The sequence below is a fragment of the Sorex araneus genome, chromosome X (genome assembly GCF_027595985.1).
Source record: "Sorex araneus isolate mSorAra2 chromosome X, mSorAra2.pri, whole genome shotgun sequence".
Classification (NCBI taxonomy): domain Eukaryota; kingdom Metazoa; phylum Chordata; class Mammalia; order Eulipotyphla; family Soricidae; genus Sorex; species Sorex araneus.
In genome coordinates this window covers 53,345,742-53,369,760 of record NC_073313.1, presented here as the reverse complement: position 1 = coordinate 53,369,760, position 24,019 = coordinate 53,345,742, and the positions used below count along the sequence as shown (strand labels likewise).

The following is a 24,019-nucleotide window of genomic DNA, read 5'->3' as shown; positions in this document are numbered from 1 at the left end:
CCAGAACATTGGTCATAAACTGCTGTGATTTACATGAACATAGGATATTTGCATATATATACATGCTTGTGCATGTATATAAAATAACTTGAATATTATGGGAGGAATCATTAAAACCTTTTCCTACTAAAATTACTACAGCATCATTTTCAACTTTTTTATTTATAGAGAGTAAGAATATGGATGATCCATTTCTTTAACACAGAAAGCAGTGTGAGAGATTTGAAGCTATAGTCCTTGTGCACAAGAGCATAAAAGGGCTCATCTTCTTTTAGAGCCAAGTTACAAATAAATATTTACTTAAAAGTCTCATCTTGCTCACAAATTCACCTGATTAAAGCTCTGAAAGTCATGCAAAAATTAGGACTATTTACAAATCTTGCTGCTGTCCTTAGCTAGCCAGGTCTGCTGGTATCAGGGAGAAAAGCTCTATTCAATGGGGACAGTGGGACAGTGACACAAGTCGCTGTCTCTACAATCTACAAGTGTCAAAAAGAGCCATGTTATTGGTCCCAGTGGACTTGTTTTAAAGTCCACTGTTTTAAAGTGGACTTGTTTTAAATTGAATTATCCTTATTCAACAGGTGAGGAAATTGAGGCTCAGGGAGGTTAAGAGATTTGTTCAAGGTCACACAGCTCATACGTGTTGGAGCCAGTCTATCTGTCTGACTCTTGACAAATAAACAGGGTCATTGGGAATGAATGTGAAACTTTTGCTGAAGCAACTGGCTTATCCTTTCTTAAAACCTAAAGCACCGTAGTTACATTTTAACCAAATCAAATATTGTTGCTCTGAACCAACTTTTGTAGGCTTGTGTTAGGAAATGTCTTTCTTCGCATCACCCCATCCCCAAAGTAAATAAAATAGATGTACACAACATGGGAACTGAAGAAATCACCAAAAAATGCAGAATACTTAGTTTATGCTCAATGTAGGAATCTAGTTCTCACTTGAGGAGTGATATCCTCTCACGCTCCAGTTTGATCCAGCCTCCCTCCTAAGAACAGCATGAATAAGTAAAACAGAATTGTACTTAACTTATAACAGGTAGTATACAATGCATGTCATGATGTTTACCTATTTTTTGTTTGGGGAATTGTACAGTTTGTCTATGTATTGGGAGTTCCTTTTGCTTGGGAAAGGTAAAAGACTTATCTAGCAAATCATCCATTGAAAACCCAACAAGTCACAGAAAAAAATTACTAGATAGATGTTGGAATGATTTGGGAAAGCACAGGAGAATGTTGTAGTACCAGATGCAGCTAAGCTTGCCTTCTCCCAACTAAGCAGCAGAGGTTTGTTATACATGAAATTAAGCTGTGGTACAGACCCCATTGAAATATTTTCACTGTCACTGTCATCCCGTTGCTCATCGATTTGCTCAAGCAGGCATCATTAATGTCTCCATTGTGAGACTTTTTGTTACTGTTTTTGGCAGGTTGAATATGCCACAGGTAGCTTCCCAGGCTCTGCTGTGCAGGCAGGATATTCTCGGTAGCTTGCCGGGCTCTCCGAGAGGGTCAGAGGAGTCGAACCCAGGTCGGCTATGTGCAAGGCAAATGCCTTGCCCGCTGTGCTATTGCTCCAGCTACACATGGCGTATTCAATATGCCAAAAATAGTAACAAACAAGTTTCACAATGGAGCCATTACTGGTGCCCACTCGAGCAAATCGATGAACAACGGGACGACAGTGTGACAATGCTACAACGCTAATTTATAAATATGGAGAAGGAGTTTCCATCACTATTGTCAATTGATTACTCTAAGTTTGTAGAGCATCATAAAGAACAGATTACTTGTAAAAAGGTGCAAGAATTTATGAAAATAATGGATTGGAGAATTAGTTAATCAAGAAAGATACAAAAGGCAACTGGAGCAGAGTTTCCAAAGCTCTAGCTTTTTCTGAAAAGCACTCCCAATGTTTAGGCACAGACACTGCATAAACGCTAAACTCAGGACCTGAATTACTTATGCCTTGATAAATTCTGCATTCTCAGATTTGAATAAAACCAGCAGATCTTTGTTGTGCTTAAACTCAGTACCATATTTATTCCTACTACAAAACAGTCATCCTTGATAGATAACAGAGATTGCACTGTTATTTGTGGTTTGATATTAGAACTAGCAGAAAGGATACAGAGGTGTGTGTGTAGTAAGTTCTGCTTTAACAAGTATCAATTGGGTTACATGGCACTTCAGTATGTACAAGAATATTATGACCCTTCCTAGCTTCATCCTACCCTTAGAGTCACTAATATTGCCACAAGAATCATGGCGGTTTGAATCAAGAGTACATTATTTTATGAATGGCAGTATGCCTGTAAAAGTAGCCACCAACACTTTCACATATAAAACATTATTCCTCACTGCCTCCTGCCACTGTAACCCTCCCATATCTGGGAATAAATAAAAAACAAGTGGTTCCAGGGATCAAACCCACTGTCCACACATAAAATGTTAAAAATACATTCCTTTGAATTACCTCCTTAGTCCCTAGCTGCCTTTTTAAACAGCATTAGACGTAATCTTTTTTTAACTTTTTTAATTTTATTGAATCACCATGTGGAAAATTACAATGCTTTCAGGTTTAAGTCTCAGTTATACAATGCTGAAACAACCATGCCTTCACCAGTGCCCATATTCCACCGCCAGAAACAAAAACAAAAACACCAAAAACCCAGAATACCTCCCATCTTGGCCCCCTGCCAACTGATAAATTTCACTTTACTTTCTCATTACTTTGGTTACATTTAATATTTCAACAAAAACCTCACTATTATTGTTAGGAGTTCCCCACTAGAGTCAAACCTGTTGTGAAGAGATATGAGGTCGCAGAAGAGATATGAGGCTATCGCGGCCGAACGATTTTGGATTTCTGTATTTTAGCAACTAAGTCCAGGGAAATTTCTTCCAGATATTGGATCATTGCAAGCTTGTAACTCTCATCTATGCTCCTCATAATATGGCGGTCACCACGCCCTTCGCCCCGGCAAGGAAAAAGGAGAGAGAGAGAGAGAGAGAGAGAGAGAGAGAGAGAGAGAGAGAGAGAGAGAGAGAGAGAGAGAGAGAAATACCTTTCCCCTCCTGGGCAGGCATGGGGCCGCAGCTTAGTTCTCAGTCTGGAGACATTCTGCAAGGAGCTGCCCATACTAATAGTAGTTTAGCTGGCCTCTGGAGTCATGCTCGTACAGCTGCGGAGAGGCCACACACGTGTGGCCCCCAGGATCACATCTCGGCTGCTAGCGGGGCCAGTGCCACCCACTCTAGACGTATTCTTTTGAATAAAATTTCAACCCCAAGATACTTCAAAATCCCTTCAGTGACAAACAAGAATTAATTATTCTTATTTTAGAGAGAAAATTTCAAAATTTCTTTTTTTTTTTTATAGTTTATTTTTAATTAGTGAGTCAACGTGAGGGTACAGTTACAGATTTATACATTTTTGTGCTCATGTTTCTCCCTTACAGAGTTTGATAACCCATCCCTTCACCAGTGCCCATTCTCCACCACCAGTAAACCCAACATCCCACCCCCCCTTCCCAGTCCCGTCTCCCCCCACCCCACCCTGCCACTATGGCAGGGAATTCCCTTTTGTTCTCTCTCTCTGGTTAGGTGTTGTGGTTTGCAATAAAGGTGTTGAGTGGCCATTGCGTTCAGTCTCTAGTCTATGAAAATTTCAAAATTTCTTAGAAATAAAAAGGTATGGGCAAGTCATTCAATAAAAACTGAATTTCAGAATATATTTCATAGAGCATAAATAAATTAAATATCTTTCTCTTTTGCAACAGAGGCACTTTATCAATTAAAGAGTGCTGTGTGTGTGACAGAGAGATTCTTATTACTCATCAGTAACTTTCAATTTTGTTTTTCAGCTAATTTATCATTGGTTAAAATACTATAAATTTAAAGTTTAAAACTTGCATAGAATATCCCAACTACCACCAAAGTTCAAATGACATCCCACCACCCAAAAGACCGTTCTACCTATTTCTCCCACTCCTGTATCCTTTTCCTCTCATAAGCACATAGTTTGCACCGAGTATAACTTTTCTTGTTGTTTCTTGGCAATTTGTTTATTTTTAACTATTTATACTCCGCCTGTGAATGAAATTACCCAGAAATAAACTTTCATTTCCTTACTAATTTCCCCCAGTATAATCACTTCAAGTCCCATTTATTTTGTCCCCAAAAGTATAACATCATCTTTGTAATTGCAGAGTAACATTCCATTTAGTAAATATGCTAGTTTCTTTATTTATTCATATGCATTCAAATTCACTACCTGTTTTCATATACTTCAGATAAATGCCAAACATGGTATTGTAATGTGGAGTCTCCATTTATATATATGTACATATATATATACACACACACATATATATATATATATATATATAAATTTTTATTAGTGAATCACCGTAAGGTACAGTTACGGACTTATAACTTTTCATGCTTATGTTTCAGTCATACAATGCTCGAGTACCCATCCCTCCATCAGTGCCCTTTCTCCACCTCCAATAATCCCAGTATCCCTCCAACCCCCCCCATTCCCCTCACCCCACCCCACCTCTGTGGCAGGGCATTCCCTTTTGTTCTTGCTCTCCTTTTGGGTGTTGCGGTTTGCAATAGAGGTATTGAGTGGCCATCATGTTTGATCTATAGTCTACTTTCAGTGTGCATCTCCCATCCCCAGCGGGTCCTCAAACTGCAATGGAATACTATGCAGCTGTTAGAAAAGATGAAGTCATAACCTTTGCATATAAGTGGATCAACATGGAAAGTGTCATGCTAAGTGAAATGAGTCAAAAAGAGTGAGACATAGAAAGATTTCACTCATCTGTGGAATATAAAGTAACAGAATGGGAGATTAGCACCCAAGAATAGTAGAGATAAGTACCAGGAGGTTGGCTCCACAGCTTGGAAGCTGGCCTCACATGCTGGAGGAAAAGGCAGCTAAGATAGAGAAGGGAACACCAGTTAAAGTGTGTTCCATTTTTATATATTTTTAAGGATCCTTCATGCCACTTTCTAGAGAGGCTGTACCAATTTTTATTCCTTCCAACAGTATACTAGAGTTCTTGTTTCTGTGTGTGTGTGTATGTGTGTGTGTGTGTGTGTGTGTGTGTGTGTTTACTCTTTGGATCATACCTGGCAATGCTTGGGGGTTGCTCCTCGCTCTGCACTCATGGATTATTCCTGGCATTTCTCAGGGGTGCTAGAGGTTGAACCTGGGGTGGATGCATGCAAAACATCTGGCTTACCTACGGTACTCTATCAATCCCCTTCTCTATATTCTTAACATTTGTGTTCAATTTTTTTGATATAGGAGATTCTTACCTGGACAATCACTTTGAAATAGAGTAGCACTCGAGTCTCACTCATTTGCCACTTGCCTCGTTAAGGGAGGTTCATTAGCAGTTTTACTGCTGCAATTTATCTTTTTTCTAGAATGTCTTTCAACTCTCTGCTATAGATGGTCATGTCTTTCAAAGCAATGTTTGCAGATGTTGTGTTCACTCTGTGGTGCACAAACCAACAGATACTTCCTGTTTTCTTGTCATCTGAGAACTAGTAAGTAGAGTCCTTCTGCATTTTATAATTGGGGGTTCACTAGCAAAGGAAAATAGAAATGTCCAACTTTTAGATTTATTGAATAGCAATCAGAGGCAACATGGTTGTGGTGAGGAGCCAATGAAGAGATGTTTTGTGTAACACCAGGAACTAGAAAATCTTGCAACTTGTATTATGAGATAAGCAAGGGCTCTTCCTCCAAGTCTCACTCTTCAGGCATTGTTTTTTTCCCCTTCTGATTGTTGTCTGAAATTCTTGTTGTTTAGTGTAAACAAGGAGGTAAAGGTTTGTTTGCATATACATAATTTATTAACTTGAGGTGATTTTTAGCTTTTGCTTGTTCAAACTAGCTTTTAGGTCTAAAATTAGTTTTTATACAGGGGGCTATTTAGAAACAATTATTGCTTGGCTGTTTAAGTTTCTCCAACGGACATAAAGTTTAAAAGAAAAGGACTAGGGGAACTTTACCCTCCCTCATCCCAGATTTAGATATTTATAGAAATTCAAAGTTGATGATACAGATAGAACCAGTATTTACAATTTAAATTTAAATTTCTAATAGTTTTCCCTACATAAATGAAACACATAAATGTTTATCTACTCCAAACTTGATAAGATACATTTCACAATATAGGTTCCTCACACACAAACTACACTTACACTCATATAATGCTAGTAATAGCCACCTCTCTCACTTTGTCATCTATAGAAAGTGTCATGTGTAGATACTTCAGAAATTGTAAGCTTTTGCCTGAAAGGTATATTCAGGGAGTTGGGGAGTGGCAAAAGATTGTTTAGGTTGGAGTTACAAAGTCAATAAGTGGTGAAGTCAGTTGCACTAACTAAAGAAAACAACTGGATTTCCAGCAGAATGTTATCATGTAAGAATGTAGGTCCCGGGCTGGAGTGATAGTACAGTGGGTAGGGTGTTTGCCTTGAATGCTGCCGACCCGGGTTCAATTCCCAGCATCCCAAATGGTCCCCTGAACAGCGCCAGGAGTAATTCCTGAGTGAGTGCAAATCCAGGAGTAACCCCTGTGCATTGCCAGGTGTGACCCAAAAAGAAAAAAAAAATGTAGATCCACTGTTATCAGATGTCCAGAGGTTTAAATTTGGGAAACTTGTATTTTTAAATGCTTTTTATTTGTTTGTTTGTTTGTTTATTTATTTATTTGTTTTGCTGTTTGGGTCACACCCGGCATTACACGGGGGTTACTCCTGGCTCATGTACTCAAGAATTCCTCTTGGCGGTGCTCGGGGGACCATATGGGATGCTGGGAATCGAACCTGGGTCGGCTGCGTGCAAGGCAAAAGCCCTACATGCTGCGCTATTGCTCCAGCCCTGAAACTTGCATTTTTTAATATGTAACGTTCGCTTTAAAAATATTATCAATTGATACCTAAATAAAACTCCTACAGACATCATTGGTGAATTTTAATTTAAGTATTGATAGAATCCATAATAAATTTGGTGAGTTAAACTAAGTCTAGTTCTTCATCTATTCAGAATGGATTTGGGTTTATGCTGATGAGTGAAAAACTGCTCCCAAATTGTAGTTTTGCATATTGGTTTGTAGCATATAGTGAAACTGAGAACTTACTCGATAGTAGTAATAGCGTCTATGCTTTATTAAAGTCAGCCTGTTTAGTTATGAGACCTTGAGATGTATAAAGAAAGTAGTTAGAAGGTGGTTTCTTTCTGGCACCCTTTCAGCTTTCTTATCAGATCATCAATCCCTTGCAGACCATGGTAAGGGTTTGGGGTTCAACTCTTAAAGTGTGAGGAAATTACAGGAGTCTTGTAGGTATGTAGGGAAGGAATCTAGTTCAACTTGTATTCCAAAGGGAATATTATAAAAATATACTGACAGTAAGGCTCTATATGATATGAAACCCAGACCTGGATACTTCTGGCAAAACTGCCTTTAATGAACTAAACCTCTTTCCCTACCACATTTTCATTTTTAGGAATGTTCTTATACCTATGTGTTGTGTCACTTCTTCCAATTCCCACCAAAAATATGTATGTTCTTCATAGCTCTTGGGCTTTCATAAGAAATTGAGAGTCATTATCATTCTGAATGTGTTATCCAAGTTTAACCAATGTTCAAGTTAACTTCCTTGTGTTCTTCTTGCCTGCTTCTTGGATTATTTCTCAGGTTATGGCGGAAATGGAACCTGCTGCATATCTGATATTCTCAAATGAGAGAACAAGTAGTATGATCTTGCAAACTTATCTAATAACTCAACTCTATGATTCTATATTTCAGCGAATATTGAAAGAAGGACCTCTGCTGAAGAGCTGCAACTCTTTTCAGAGATGGAAGGTTAGATACTTTCTAGTACGAGGACAAAACCTGTGCTTCGCACACCATCCTTCGGTAAGATGAATTATAGAATGCATAGTCTGTACATGAAATCTTGTCAGTTGAGTTAAGGGTTGGTGAAGAAGATAGTTGTGTCGGTTGATTAGCCAATAGGAAAATAAAAGCAAATATGAAGGTAAAAATTAAAGTCTATTCTTCTTTTAACTTGTTCTTCTGGGTCAAATAAGGAGCTCTTTGCTCTCTGTTCACTTTTCCATTTCTATATTCCTCAATTAGTTATACACAGAACCAATTACATAATTTATAGGGTCTAGTGCAAAATAAAAGTCTGGGGCCCCTTATTCTAAAGACAAAAAGGACTATTAATGATTCTAAAATATAAAACAATTATTTTTCATTAAATCTTTTCTATTTAATATAATTCTCAGTAAAAGTAGATAAATATAGGGGCAAGAGCAATGGTAGCAATAGTAGACTTGGTAGGACACTTGCCTTCCATGTGACTGACCTGGGTTCAATCCCCAGACCCATATATGGTCCCAGAAGCTGCAGCAAGAGTTATCCATGAGCACAAAGCCAGATATAAGCCCTGAGCAACCTCTGGGTGTGGCCTCCAATAAAACAAAACACACAATTTTAATTATTAATGTGGCACCGTTGGGAAGGATGAGTAAAGAGAGGCTGCTAAAATTTCAGGGCTAAGATGAATGGAGACAGTACTAGGCCCACTTGACCCAATCGACGATCAATGGGATGACAGTGATACTGTGACAGAATTATTAATATTTTTCAATTCATAGCACTGTAGCACTGTTCTCCCGTTGTTCATCGATTTGCTCAAGCGGGCACCAGTAATGTCTCCATTGTGAGACTTGTTACTGTTTTTTAATATGCCACGGATAGCTTCTCAGGCTTTGCCGTGTGGGCGGGATACTCTCAATAGCTTGCTGGGCTCTCCGAGAGGGACGGAGGAATCGAACCCGGGTCGGCCGAGTGCAAGGCAAACACCCTACCCGCTGTGCTATCGCTGTAGAATGGCACATATAAAAAAACTGGAGAAAATCTGGGCTGGAATGATGGCATATAAGGTAGGTGTTTGCCTGGTACTTGGGTGACCCAGGTTCAATCCCTGGCATGCTATATGGTTCCCGAGCACCACCAAGAGTATTTCCTGAGTTCAGAGCCAAGAATAACCCCTGAGCATTGCTAGTTCTAGCCCCAAAACCAAAGCAAGCAAGCAAACAAATATACTGGCGAAAATCTGTGTTGGAAGGGTGTGGTTAAAAAGGAACTTTATTCATAAGTTTATTATATAGTATCAAAAGCAAACATTTTGATCTCATAAGAAGCACCTAATTATATACCTTATATTTAGTATCTCGTATAATCATTAGTATTCTTCTTGCCTATGCACAAAACTGCAGAAAATTAGCCCAACTTCTTCTATTTCACATATTTATGTTTATTCATTCACTAGCACTCTCTAATGCTGAGGGGAATGAAAAAGACAAATAGGCTCTCGGAATGCTGTCCGAGAGCCCATATCTTTCCCAGTCCTTTTTTTTTATCATTTTCAGCATAAAGTTTTGGCTAATACAGGACTTTAGCATGAGTAAAAAAAACATAATAGGGGTTCTTTTTCATTCATGTTTCTTATAATGTCATTGAACTTTTCCCTACTTTGATCAAGTTCTGGTTTCAAAAGAAAGTACTGTCTCAGGGGTGTCAGCCCCCTTACCTGTTCATTCATATATGTGATATGTTTTACATCCCTAAACTTTCACACCTCACAGGCCTACTGAAATTTTACTATCATTAACAAAATAAATGCAAACAAAATGGCAAGACATGGGTCAATATACATGTTATGCATATCTCCTCTGCTCATGTGAACAATCCAGTGTTCCACTGAACTTAACTTACAAAATGAAACTTAGAAGACAAAATGATTTAAAAGTTTAGAATTAAACAGAAGAGCTTGAGTCAAGTGTAGAACCATAGCTGTGAAGCCAGTGTATACCAGATGTATATAGGATGTATATAATCCAGTGTATACAAGTCTCAAACTGGATGGTGCTAGCAACAACTAGCTAGATCACATCCCACTATATTTTTCAGTATAAACCCTTACTTTTTGAACAATTTTAACTCTGCAGGCCTTCTTATAAATGCACAAAAAGTTGTGGGAAGAGTTATATTTTGTTTTGTATCTTTGTCACATAACACTCCAAGAAAACTCATTATAATAAATACTGCTCAGCACTCAAGCTTAAGAAACGGTTGGATCACAATTGTCTAAAATGCCTCTGTACATGTATGCATTCATGTTTTATCTTTTAGGGTATCTTAGCATATTAACCAGGGAATTTCATTTTCTCTCTCCTTATGTCTTCCCAGTTTGCACGGTTTGAAACAATTGATCTTTCTCAAGTTGTCTTAGCAGAAAGCAGCTGTAGAAATCTTTGTCACACTTTTTCTGTAAGTATCAATGGGAGTGGCTGAATAGGTTGGGATGTAAGCTAGGTGGGAGAAGAGTTTCATACCTACTTATTGCATCTTGGGATCCCGCAACTGTGTATGAAAATTCACTTTAGTATTGCAAATGAGTGCTGAAGATTGTTGTGAAAACATTTCTATCGCCTAATAATGGGAGTGGGAATGAGATATTATAAACCCGGGTCAATTTAGGGGTAGGGAGGAGTAACAATTACAAGACTGTCTTCTTGGTGAAGGTGTAGAAGAATGTCATGGAGAGCATCTCAAGAGACTGTTATGCTGTAGAAAATACCATGATAATCAAGCTACATGACATTCTTTGCTCTGAGGATGCATAAAAGGCTCTAAATTCAAACTAAAAGTTTCCTTATGCTGAAATACTTGAAGAAATTTGAGAACATTCTAGGGAAGTCCTTGGGCTTTGGACTGCTGAAATGTCTTAAAGGTTTCATGATTTTACTGAATCCAGACTAGAAATCTCACTGGACAATGACAAGAGTATATTGCCTAGGAATTTCTTGTTCACATCCTCCCCAAACTGTTTTTGCCCAGCTTCAAAGATATAATTCACCACTGGAGACAAATTCGTTTTTAGCAAGATGGAGGGTTGTACTTCCCAAACTGAAGAACAACAAGCCCAATTCACTGCTTCCACAAATTGTCTTCATTGCATTCTCCTTTAGAAGAAGTTGTAAGAGAGACCTTACTCTCATTTATATCTCAAGCATCATACTAAGTTAGGGTAAAACTGGGGCTTCTGATGACCTATTTCTCAAAAACATAACTTATGGGCAATGCATATTGTCACCACTCTACAAAGAAATCTCAAGGGCTAGATTATCCTTTTGTTAAATTAAAATACAGAGACAAAGTTGTGAAGATGGCTCAAATGTTAGATTACGTGCCTAGCATGTTTGAGGCCATGTGTTTGATTTCTAGCATTTCCTGGCTTTCATGGGTAGTGGCTTGGGCTACCAAGTATTACAGGGGGTGGCCCCTATAAAAAACACAGAATTGATGCCAGAAAGATGACACAGAGGATAAGGTGCTTGCATTGCATGTGGCCCACGTAGGTTTGATTCCCAGAATCCCATTTGGTCCCCAAAGCACTACCAGGCATGATTCTTGAGTGCTGAGCTAGGAACGACACCTGAGAATTCCTGAGTATGCTCCCTCAAAAAACCCACAGTCACTATTCATCAGCCCTAACAAAAGTGGATTTGGACCAATGAACCAAATAAGTGCTATTATCCCAATTCCTTATCCTTAGTTCTTTCTATCATAGAATCATTCTGCACTACACTCAAAAGGTAAAGTAAACTAGTTGTTCGTGTGGTGAGTTCTGACATAATTTGTGGCAATGGGATGAGGCAAAGGCAAGTAGGGTCACTGAAGCAATACCATCATGTCACTCTTATGGTTCCCTCCTGCTGTCTCGGAAAATATCTAGTCTTGACAGTGACCTATAATGATAGACGTTTGCATAGCTTTCTCTAGGTTCTTACACTAAATAGGAATAAAAGAAACAATGATAAAATTCTCAACAAGTTTTCGCTGCACAAGGAAAAATATAAACTGTATTTTTAGATTCCTCATTGCAGTTTCACTCTCTCCTTAGACTTTAAAAATTATATCATGATAAAAATATGCCCTGTTATTATTTTTAAGTGGACAGAGTAAGACAGTAGACAGGGTAAGACAGGTAAGAAAACCGGATTTTCAGGCAACCTCATTTCAGCATGTACTCATGGAATGACACACTGTGGAATAAAGTGCCATTTTAGCCTTTTACATTGCTGGGAAGTCCTGAACAGTTTAATCAAATCCTGCTGTCTTGTTTTTTTCTGGTTGTGATATAGGAAAAGAATCGCTTCCATCTCATGAGATTAAAAGAAATATTAAAAAATTATATACATAAAGTATGATGGAACTGTGTTTAGCATATAGGAAATGAATTGATGTGTTGTTATTAAATCATCATTAAATTGAGTGGGTATCTAGGGACATATGAGTGACTCAGACTTCTCTTACAGTGAAATTTGGTTTAAGTTTGGTAAAACATATAATTCCATGGAAAGCTAACAGGCTTTTTTGAGGGTCAAAGCTGTGGAGAAGAAACCAACTAACAATGTGACTTTTTTCTTAGGTAATTACACCAGAACAAAAATTTACCTTGGCCGCACCGAATCGGAAAGACATGGAAGAATGGATTAATGTCATAAAAACTGTACAACAGGGAGAAATTCATAAGGTAACAAAAATAGAGAACTTACACAACTCTCATGGGTAAATACTTAATAAATTATGTTAGTTAAGCTACTTTAAAACGGGCTGGAGTGATAGCACAGCGATAGGGCGTTAGCCTTTCACGAGGCCAACCCATGTTCGATTCCTCTGCCCCTCTTGGAGAGTCCGGCAAGCTATCAAGAGTATCAAACCACGCCCACATGGCAGAGCCTGGCAGGCTACCCGTGGCGTATTGGATATGCCAAAAACAGTAACAATAAGTCTCACAATGAGAGACGTTACTGGTGCCCGCTCGAACAAATCAGTGAGCAACCGGATGACAGTGACAGTTACAGTGACTTTTAAAACAAGGAGATATTAAGATAGAAGCAGAGACCATCTTGCCACGAAGTAAAGGTGAATATCACTGGAAAACTTATCCTTTATTTTTATTTTTTATAAATCATAAAGAAATTTATTTAGAAACAAATATTAAAGCAAAATGCCATTCATAAAGGTATAAATTCCTATTGTGTAAAATAAAATATAATAAAATAAGTTAAGCTTTCTCATTTAGTTCATCTCTACAACACTCTCCACTTTGGAAACCAGTTTGTGTTTTTATTTTAGAGAATGACACCTGAAGCATAATTGCAAAGTACACCAAAATCTTCCTAATGTAACTGTAAATTTCATTAAATTAGATCCCCACACGCAGTAACAGTGTAATTTGGCTTTATTGGAGTTGTGGAAGTATTTTTTCCTTTGCATTATTTACCCTATTACTTTTATTTATTTATTTTTTGCTTTTTGGGTCACACCTGGCGATGCACAGGGGTTACTCCTGGCTCTGCACTCAGGAATTACTCCTGGTGGTGCTCAGGGAACCATATGGGATGCTGGGGATCGAACCCGGGTTGGCCACATGTAAGGCAAACACCCTACCCACTGTGCTATTGCTCCAGCCCCTTACCCTATTACTTTTAAAATTCCACTTACATCATATTTAAATGGCTTTTATCATTACTTCATTAAATGCTTTTCAAACTTTTTGTTTGTTTTTATTTATTATCTTAGAGCACTACAAAGCTGTTCATGATTGGATTTCAGTCACACAGTATTCCGACACCCATCCCTCCACCAGTGTACATTTCCCAACACCAGTGTCTACAGGTTCCTTCCCATAAACCACCATAAACCACCATTCCCAACCCCCTTCCTGTCTCTTTGGCACGCACTTTTCTTCTCTCTCTCTCTCTCTCTCTCTCTCTCTCTCTCTCTCTCTCTCTCTCTTTCTCTCTCTGCTTTTGGGCATTGTGTTTGCAATATTGATACTGCAAGGTTATCAAGAATATCCCTTACCTATTTTAATCCCCAGATCTTTTCCAGCATGGTCATTCCAAGCTATTATTGTCATACTGGTCTCTTTTCTATCTTAACTACGCTCAACCCCAGACACACTTGTGGATATTTCCAATCCTTGACCAGTCTTCCAATCCCCTGTTTACCCTGGTCATGGATATTATTCTTCTACTATATGTATATATATATATTATATACCATGAATGAATGCAGTCATTCTATATCTGTCCTTTTCCTTCTGATTCATTTCACTCAGCATGATACTCTCGATGTCCCATCCATTTATAGGCAAATTTCATTACTTCATTTTTCCTCACAGCTGCATAGTATTTCATTGTGTAGTTATGCTATTATTTCTTCATCTGTTCTTGGGCACTCAGTTTTTTCCAGATTCTGGCTATGGTGAATAGTGATGCAATGAACATAAGGGTGCAGATGATGTTTCTGCTGTGTGTTTTAGGGCACCCAGAATATAGTCCCAGAAGTGGTATTGCTGGGTCCAATGGGAGCTCAATTCCTAATTTTTTGAGAAACGTCCATATTGTCTTCCAAAAAGGCTGGACCAGTCAGCATTCCCACAAAGAGTGAAGGAGAGTCCCTTTCTCCCTACATCCATGCCAACAATGGTTGCTTTATTTCTTTCGGGTGTGTGCCAATCTCTGTGGTATGAAATGACATCTCATTGTTATTTTGATCTGTATCTCTCTGATTATTAGTCATGTGCCTTTTGGCCATTCTAATTTCTTCTTTGAGAAAGTTTCTGTTCATTTCATCACCCCATTTTCTGATGGGATTGGATATTTTTTTCTTGTAGAATTCAATCAGCGCCTTATATATACTTGATATCAACCCCTTATTAGAAGGGTGTTGGATAAATATCCTTTCCCATTTCATAAACTGTCTTTGTATTCTGTTCACTGTTTCTTTTGAGGTGCAGAAGCTTCTTAGTTTAAGATAGTCCCATTTGTTTATCTCTGCATCCATTTGTTTGGTCAGTGGTGTTTCATCTTTGAAGATACCTTTAGCTTCAATGTCATGGAGAGTTTTGCGGACATTTTCTTCATTGTACTTTATGGATTCTGGTCTGATGTTGAGGTCTTTAATTCATTTTGATCTTAGCTTTGTGCATAGTGTTAGGTAGAGGTCTGAGTCCAGTTTTGCATGTAGTTGTCCAATTTTGCCAGCACCATTTGTTAAAGAGGCTTTCCTTAATCAACTTTATATTTCTTGCTCCCTATGAAAGATTAGATGATCATATATTTGAGGAGGTTTGTAAGGATATTCAGCCCTATTCTATTGCTTTGTGGATCTATCTTTGTTCCAGTGCCATGCTATTTTAATTGCTACCACTTTGTAGTACAGTTTGACGTTGCGGGAGATGATGTATGCTATTTTTACTCCCAAGAATTGCCTTAGCTATTTGTGGTGGCTTACTGTTCAATATGAATTTCATGAGTGTTTGATCAATTTCTTTGAAGAACGTCATGAGTATCCTTATAGGGATCACATAGAACCTGGTTAATGCTTTGGGGAGTATTGCCATTTTGATAATGTTAATTCCCCCAATGCTTGTGGAGGGGATGCATTTTCATTTTCTCATGTCATTTTTTATTTTTTGAAGTAGTGTTTTGTAGTTTTTTTGTACAGGTCTTTTACCTCTCTAGTTAAGCTGATTCTGAGGTACTTGATTTTGTGAGGCATGTGTGTGAACAGGATTGTTATATTCATATCACTTTCTTCTCTCTCATTATTTGCATATAGGAAAGACATGGAGTTTTGGATATTGATTGTAAAACCATCGACTTTTCTATACAAGTCTATTGTTTCTAGGAGCTTCTTGGTAGAGGCCTTAGGGTTCTCTAAGTATAGTGTCATGTGATCTACATATAGTGAGAACTTGGTTTCTTCCTTTCATATCTGGATACCCTTAATATCTTTTTCTTGTCTAACGGCTATGGCAAGTACTTCCAGTACTATATTGAAAGGAAGTGGCGAGAGTGGGCATCCTTGTTTTTTTCCTGATCTTAGAGGGAAGGCTTTGACTTTTACCCCATTGAGAATAATGCTTGCCATGTGCTTGTGTTAGATGACCTTGACTATATTGAGAAAAAGCTCCTTCAATGCCCACTTTGGTGAGAGTTTTCATCATAAACAGGTGCTGGATCTTGTAAAATGCTTTCTCTGTGTCTATTAATATGGCCATATGGTTTTTATCTTTTCTTTTATTGATATGATATTGATTGACTTACGAATGTTAAACCATCCTTGCATTTCTGGGATGAATCAAACTAGGTCATGTTATATGATATTTTTAATGAATCATTGGATTCTATTTGCTAATATTTTATTGAGGATATTTGCAGTGGTGTTCTTGAGAGATAGAGGCCTCTAATTTTCTTTTGTGGTTGTGTCTCTCTCTGCTTTTGTTATTAGGGTGATATGTGATTCATAGAAACTGTTTGGGAGTGTTTCTGTTTCTTTAACTTCCTGGAAAAGCTTGTAAAGTTCTGGCAATAGGTCATCTTTAAATGTTTGGAAGAATTTGCTAGTGAATCCATCTTGATCTGGACTTTTGTTTTGGGGAAGACTTTTGATTACTGATTCAATTTCCTTGATTTGGATAGGTCTATTCAGGTATTCAAAATCTTCTTGGTTGAGCCTTGGGAGGTTATAGGAGTCCAGGAATTTATCCATTTCTTCTAGATTCTCTTGTTTCGTGGCATATAGACTTCCACAGTTATCTTTGATTACATTTAGAATTTATTCGGTTTCTGTTATGATGTCCCCGCTCTCATGTCCGATTCTGTTCATTAGGGTTTTTCTCTCTCTTTCTTGGGAATCATGCTAGTGGTTTATCAATCTTGTTTATTTTTTAAGAACCAGCTCTTAGTTTCATCTTTGAAATTGTTTACTTGGGAATCCAGCTCATTGAATTCTACTCTAAGTTTTATTATTTCTTTCATCCTGCCTGGGTTGGGTGCCTTTTGTTGGTCGTTTTCTAAGATCTTAAGCTGTGAAGTCAAATTATTTATGAGGGCCCTTTCTTCCATCTTGAGAAACACTTGCAGAGCTATATATTTTCCTCCTAATGCTACTATAGCTGTGTCCCACAGGTTCCGGTAACTGTCTTCATCCACTAATTGTTTAACATTGAGTCATTTAAGTTCCAGGTGTTTGATTTTATTCTCCGTTTCTGTGTATGATTAACACAGATAATAATAATCTTCAGTACATCATGGTCTGAAAAGACAGTTGATACACAATTTATATCTTCCTGATTCTATTGAGGTCTGTTTTGTGACCCAGCATGTGGTCTATTTTGGAAAATGTTCCCTGTGTACTGTAAAAGAATGTATATTTGCTTTTTGGGGGATTACCAGGCCTGTATACATTTATTAGCCCTCTCTCTTCCATTTCTTAGTTTGGAGCCAGTACTTCCTTGCTTACTTATAGTCTTTTAAATCAATCAAGATGTGATAAGACGGTGTTAAAGTCTCTAAATACTATCGCGTTGTTACCAATGTCTTCCTTGAAGTCTATCAGTTGTTTTAAGTATTTTGCTGGCCCTTGTTGGGTGCATATATGTTTAGGAGTGTCATTTCTTCCCGATATACATATTTCTTGATTATTAAAAATGGTCTTCCCTGTCCCTTCTAATATTTTTTCATCCTGAAATCTATGTTGTTCGATACTAATATGGCCACCAGGCTTTTTAGAGGGAGTTGTTTGCTTGGAGGATTGGTTTACATCCTTTGACTTTGAGTCTGTGCTTGTTATTACTGTTCAGATGTGTTTCTTGTAGGCAGAAGAATGTTGGGTCAAGTTATTTAATCTATTTTGCCACTCTGTGTCTCTTAATTGGTATATTTAGACCATTGACATTGAGAGAGATTATTGTCATGGAGTTTTATGTCATCTTTCTCTAGAGTTTTGTTGTGATTGCAGGGGTTTGTCTTGCCTTACAGTAACCACTTCAGTCCTTCTTTTAAGGTTGGTTTTGAGACTATGAAGTTCCTGAGCTGTTGTTTATCCATGAAATAGTGTATCATTCCTTCACGTTTGAGCTAGAGTTTAGCTGGATAAAGTATACTTGGTGAAGTGTTCATTTCATTGAGTTTTTTCACTATATCCCACGACTGCCTTCAGGCTAGGATAGTTTCCTATGATAAGTCTGTTGCAAATATAAGGGATGCCCCTTTGTATGTATGTGATTTCCTTTTTTGTCCTTGCTGCATCCAGTATTATGTCTCTATCTGTGGTATTCATTATTCTGATTATATGTTGTGGAGTCTTTTTATTAGGGTCTCTTTTAGCTGCTAATGTTTGGGCTTCTTGGATATGGATGCGTGCATTATCCAGAACTGGAAACTTCTAAACAATGATTTCTTTAACTCTTGCTACTTCATTGGGGTTGCCTCACTGTCCTTCTGTTACTATGATGATTATTGTGTTGTTTCTCTTGAATTCATCCTCCATCTTATTTGCCCTTGCACTATTTTGAGGTCTTTTCCCATTCATTATATGCTGTTCCCTGTATGCTTTCTGCAGCTCATCTTCAATCTCACTGATACTGTCTTGGTTGCTGTCATTCTACTGTTGAGGGCATCTACTTGAATTTTTTTTTATAATTTATTTATTTTTAATTAGAGAATCACCGTGAGAGTACAGTTACAGATTAATGCCACCTCAGAAAAGCTATATAATGGTCAGGAAACACCAAGGCTACAAATTTTTCCTAGCCATTTTGGAGGTAGTCATTTTTTATTTTCTCAAACATTGCTTGCTTTGGTTGTATTCCATACAAATTTCTGACACTAGTCTTTAAACAGATTAAGTGAAAAATGGGACTACATAATTTTAAGTTTTCAAGGCACATCAGAAACTGTTCTGCAATTTTAGAGGACCATAATAAGTCCTGGGGGATAAAACATTTTTATATTTTGAATATTACATGATGGCAGTTAGTACAGAACAATTTCCCAGTTCAGAGACTCCTGCTAGTTTACTATGATCTAACCAAAGCTATCAAATATGTAAAGTTTAGAGATATCTGAAGTTGGAGGCAGTGAGAGAGTCTTTTTAAAAGCATGTTGGTTAGGCTAAACTGAAGAAGTTTTTGAGTGAACCATGTTTTGCCTTAAGGGAAGTTCTCTACAGAATTTACAGGCTGAACTTCATAATTGAGTAGATAGGCTAAGTCCATTTCTAGTTCTATGTCAGTGTGAGGGAAGACTAATCCAGGATTTAGTGTTCTGTTATGAAATAAATGGATAACTTATTAGTACACATTTAAGGAATGAGTCCTCACAAGGTGTTCAGTTCAGTAGCCAAGGAAAGTTCACAAAGAAATGTAGACGTGGTGCTGAAGTAATAGTAAATCAGGGAGGGAAATTTACTATGGACACGGCTGACCTGGGTTTGATCTCTGGCACCCCATGTAGTCCCCCCAAATCTACCAGGAGTAATCTCTTAGCACAGAGCCAGGAGTAAGCCCTGAGCAACACCAGGTGTGGCCCAAAACTAAACAAATAGAAAAAGGAAATTTAGCCTTAATTTCTGATCTCACCAACTTTTTAGGTAATCATGAAATAATATATTAAAATGAATGTTAAATAACACTTTGTAATAGTAAAAAGTTTTCAAGGAAGTGTATGATAGCCATATGAATGAAACAAACAGTGAAGTGGTATGGGTTCAAGAGAAGAAACACTAAATAAGTACTATAATTTTCTGAAAGAGTTAATAAAGGATATATTTAATAATTAAATTGAAAGAAAAATAGGATTTAATTATGGTGTGGAATTAAGGATAAGGAGAAATCTGGAGTAGAAAAAGTGGTATGTGTCAAAACCCCTCAGAAAATACTGTATAGTTTTGGAATAAAGTGGAAGGGGAGGATTCCATTTGAGAAGAAGAGTTTGGGAGTGAGTTTAGTAAATTAATCTGCAGAAGTAGATTAAGCCAGATTGTGTACAACTGTCATGCTATGGTAAAGAATAGATACTTTGTGGAAAAAAGAGAGGTGGTCAAAGAGATGCTTTAGAAATACAAACTTTATTATGTAACAGAAAACCTGGAGATGATAAGATCATGGAAAAATTATAAAAATAATTAAAGCAAGACAGAATTAAGTAACAGGATGAGAATAGAAGAGGAAGGCAAATAACAGGTACTGAGTGAGAGGTAGGGAAGAACCTTAGATCTATGAAGTCAAATGAGAGAAGTCATAGGCATATGAAGGGTTTGTGTCTAGGGCACTTAAAGAAAGACCAGAAAGCAGAATGTTGGATATATGAAGCTACTGGAATACTAAATTAGATGATTCCCTCTATCATGGCCAGGGATGTGTCCTTGCATGAAGGAATCCCTGGGTCAATCCCCCAAAATACACTAAAATAAATGAAATAAGGTTACAAGTTACATCATTCTAATAAATTGTATGGAACATTGATAATGAGAATATATATGGACCTTAGGTGTAAAAGACTCTCCCCATTGGCCGCCTGGGTTCTGGGGGTCAAGCCAGTCGATTGATCAGTTGCCGTTTATTCCATTCTTTCCACGTGCCTGTTCCAGTCTCTCTGAAACCCCCATTCTAGTCTCACACTAATGCTCATTCCCATCTCCTTCTGTCTCTCCTAGCCCCTCATTCCTCCATCCCAGCTCTCTGGATTCTTCTTTTGTTTTCATTAGTCTCTCCGCCCTTACTTGTCTCTCTGGGCCCTAGTCATACCTAGCAAACCTAGCATACCTAGTCATACCTAGCAAACATACCTACTCATACCTAGCAAACATAAGAAAACCCTTCCTGAGGGCCCACCAGATTCTAAGGACACACCACCTAGAGGCATTCTCCTCCTCCTAGCATCTTAATTCTGTCACTGTCACTGTCATCCCATTGCTCGTCGATTTGTTCGAGTGGGCACCAGTAACGTCTCTCATTGAGAGACTTATGGTTACTGATTTTGGCATATATCCAATACGCACGGGTAGCTTGCCAGGCTCTGCTGCGCAGGCTCGATACTCTCGGTAGCTTGCTGGGCTCTCCGAGAGGGGCGGAGGAATCGAACTCCGGTCAGCCGCGTGAAACGCGAAAGCCCACCGCTGTGCTATTGGTGCTATTGCTCCAGCCCTAACATCTCAATATTAGTTATTTTTGTATGGGCACAGTAAGAGATACATTGAGGCTTGTAGGGCAGCTCTCCAGGGAACATCTTGCCACAGACTCAGACTGTAGTGCTCAGGCCATATTAATCATTCCTAACCCTAGCAGGGTCCGAATCTAGTCATTACTTTTTGGATCATGACAGCATTTGTCCACGACCACGCCCTTAACTTATAGTGCATTAGGCACTTTGACCAGGACCATCTTGATGCCAGGGTAGCACATAACTCACTGCTTGCCCTGGGTACATCCTGTCCTCATCGGGACCCTGCCTTTGGGGGTACTAGGAAGTAAGGGCAGCTGAGGCTTAGGTCAAGAGAACAGATGCCGAGAAGAAAAATGCCATGTAGAGTCAAATGACTCCCAGGTTACAAAAGCATAGCATTTACTACTATCTTCCTGTGCCTGTACAAAAGGACATGGCTCTGAGTAAATTATGCAAAGGACTCAGTGAGAAGAGAGAAACAATATTTACATGTCAACAGAGCACAAAGAAAGAAGTTACAAATAAACACAGAGAAAAGGGAGCACTGTGATGGGAACAATCCAATAAATCTAAACTACCTGAGGCTATGTTATCCTACATACATCTAAACTCCAGATTTTAAATTCTCAAATATTATTAAATCAGGTAATTTAGCCTTTATTTGAAAGTATCCAAACATGGGGAACTAAGTCAAAGAATCTACTCAGTGTTCTTAAAGTTCTGAAATTTAGTATGTTTCTTTCCTACTAGGTATTTGACCTAGTAGCACTATAGCACTGTTGTTCCATTGTTCATCGATTTGCTCAAGCAGGCACCAGTAACGTCTCCATTGTGAGGCTTGTAGAACTTCTAATGTGGAGTGTGAACTGTAAGAATGGCATTGGCTCCCTGATGAATTAGAAAACTCCTTGTTATTGGAGGTGTTAAAGCAAACGTTAAATAACTTTTCAGGATGTTGTATAATAAATTAACTTTTCATAGTGACATATGCAAGATGGTAGACTAAAACATCCCAATATTTGGGGCTGGAGCAGTAGCACAGCAGGTAGGGCGTTTGCCTTGCACGCAGCCAACCTGGGTTCAATTCCCAGCATCCCATCCCCGAGCACTGCCAGGAGTAATTCCTGAGTGCATGAGCTAGGAGTAACCTCTGTGCATTGCTGAGTGTGACCCTAAAAGCAAAAATATAGCACTGCAGCACTGTTTTCCTGTTGTTTGCTCTAGCGGGCACCAGTAGCATCTCCAATGTGAGACTTGTTGTTACTGATTTTGGCATATCAAATATGCCACTGGTAGCTTGCCAGGCTCTGCCATGCGAGTGGGATACTCTCAGTAGCTTGCCAGACTCTCTGTGAGAGATGGAGGCATTGAACCCGGGTTGGCCACGTGTAAGGCAAACGCCCTACCTGCTGTGCTATCCCTCCAGTCCAAAAGCAAAAATAAATAAATAAATAAATAAATAAAATAAAACATCCTGATGTTCATTTCCTCTCACTAAACAACAAATAAACGATTCCATGAGAACTGGAAATGTTGGTAAAGGATTGGTTTTAGGAAGTCTGCAGGAATTAGAAGGAGGCAGCGAGTTCCTACTTGATATGGGCAACTCTTTTTGACACTCCTACAAAGGCAGCATCATGTTGCACTACTATGAAGTTATCTTGATCTGCACTGCCTGAAAGCTTGTCTATGCAACCTTGGAGCCTAAGACTCAGAGAACTCACAGAATTTCAATTTGGGGTGACGTTTTACTCTTTGGGGTCAAAGGAGAGGGAAGTAAGCTGCCTCAGTCCAGATACTAGGCTATTTGCATTTACCAGAGAAGGAATTCCAGGGCACGACAAATTTTTTATCTAGAAAGCAAAAGGATTCGTTAAAGAATTATATAACATACACCCAACACATGAGTCCTGATTCTCGTAGAAAAGAATCAGGCTGCTGGCTAAGGACTTTATAGTCAGAAAACTAAGACATGAAATATTCATGATGGATTTAGATAATGGGGACAAGGTGCTGAAGTCTCATAGTAATATTGAGAATAGGTTTTTTAAATCTAAATATAAATCTTGGGCACATATTGGGTTAATATTTTCAGCCTTAGTGAAGTAGAAAGGTGAAGATCAAGTGTTAACGGGGTAAGGTGATGAATATGCTAGTTTTACTGTGGAGATTATTTTACCATATTTTTGTATCAAATCACAATTAAAATATATTATTCAGTTTTAATGTATCACTTATATCCCAATTTTAAAATTATCTGTTTTGAAGGGCTTCCCAAGAATATTTCACTAAATGTACATATGAAATGACAATTAAAATAAATTATTCAGTTTAAGGTCTCACGGATACCTCAATTAAAAATATTAATCTATTTTAGAGGGCTTCCCAACATGGGTTCAGGAAAACCAGAAGTTTCTCCTAATGATTATCCACCAAACAGGCAGATAGCTTAATGTGAGATTTTGGGTCTTGTGGTGTTCACAATACCCTGGCTACCTCAGTGTTGCTTGGAAGCCTACAGGGCCACATCTGGTGATGCTTAGGAGACTGTGTGGTGCTGAAGATGGAACCAGAGTGGCCACATGCAAGTCAGCATATTAATACTCATACTATCTCGCTGCCCCTCAAATATGTATATATTTTTTATAATTTGCTTTAAAGATAAAAAGTTAGTTCTTCAGGTGGGCAGACTAGATGAGTTCCACATTCCTTTCAACTTGAAATACTTCTGATACTAAAATTTCATTAGCTGAGAAAACCAAACTTCTTAGAGAGTTGAAATCAGTTATTTTTGGCAGACTTTGTTTTATAATTCTTTTATTTTATTATTGAAACACCATGTGGAAAGTTACAAAGTTCCCAGGCTTTTGTCTCAGTTATACA

At 38.2% G+C, this 24,019-nt stretch overlaps 1 protein-coding gene across 1 annotated transcript in view; it reads left to right on the top strand.

Moving 5' to 3' along the window:
* The window catches only part of DGKK (diacylglycerol kinase kappa), a 182,524-nt gene that overhangs the window by 48,053 nt on the left and 110,452 nt on the right, over positions 1–24,019 (top strand). Inside the window, exons 3-5 of the mRNA XM_055121079.1 lie at positions 7,845–7,955; positions 10,299–10,379; positions 12,544–12,648. Coding sequence (XP_054977054.1) covers positions 7,845–7,955; positions 10,299–10,379; positions 12,544–12,648 — 297 coding nt within the window. The remainder of the gene's footprint in view (positions 1–7,844; positions 7,956–10,298; positions 10,380–12,543; positions 12,649–24,019) is intronic.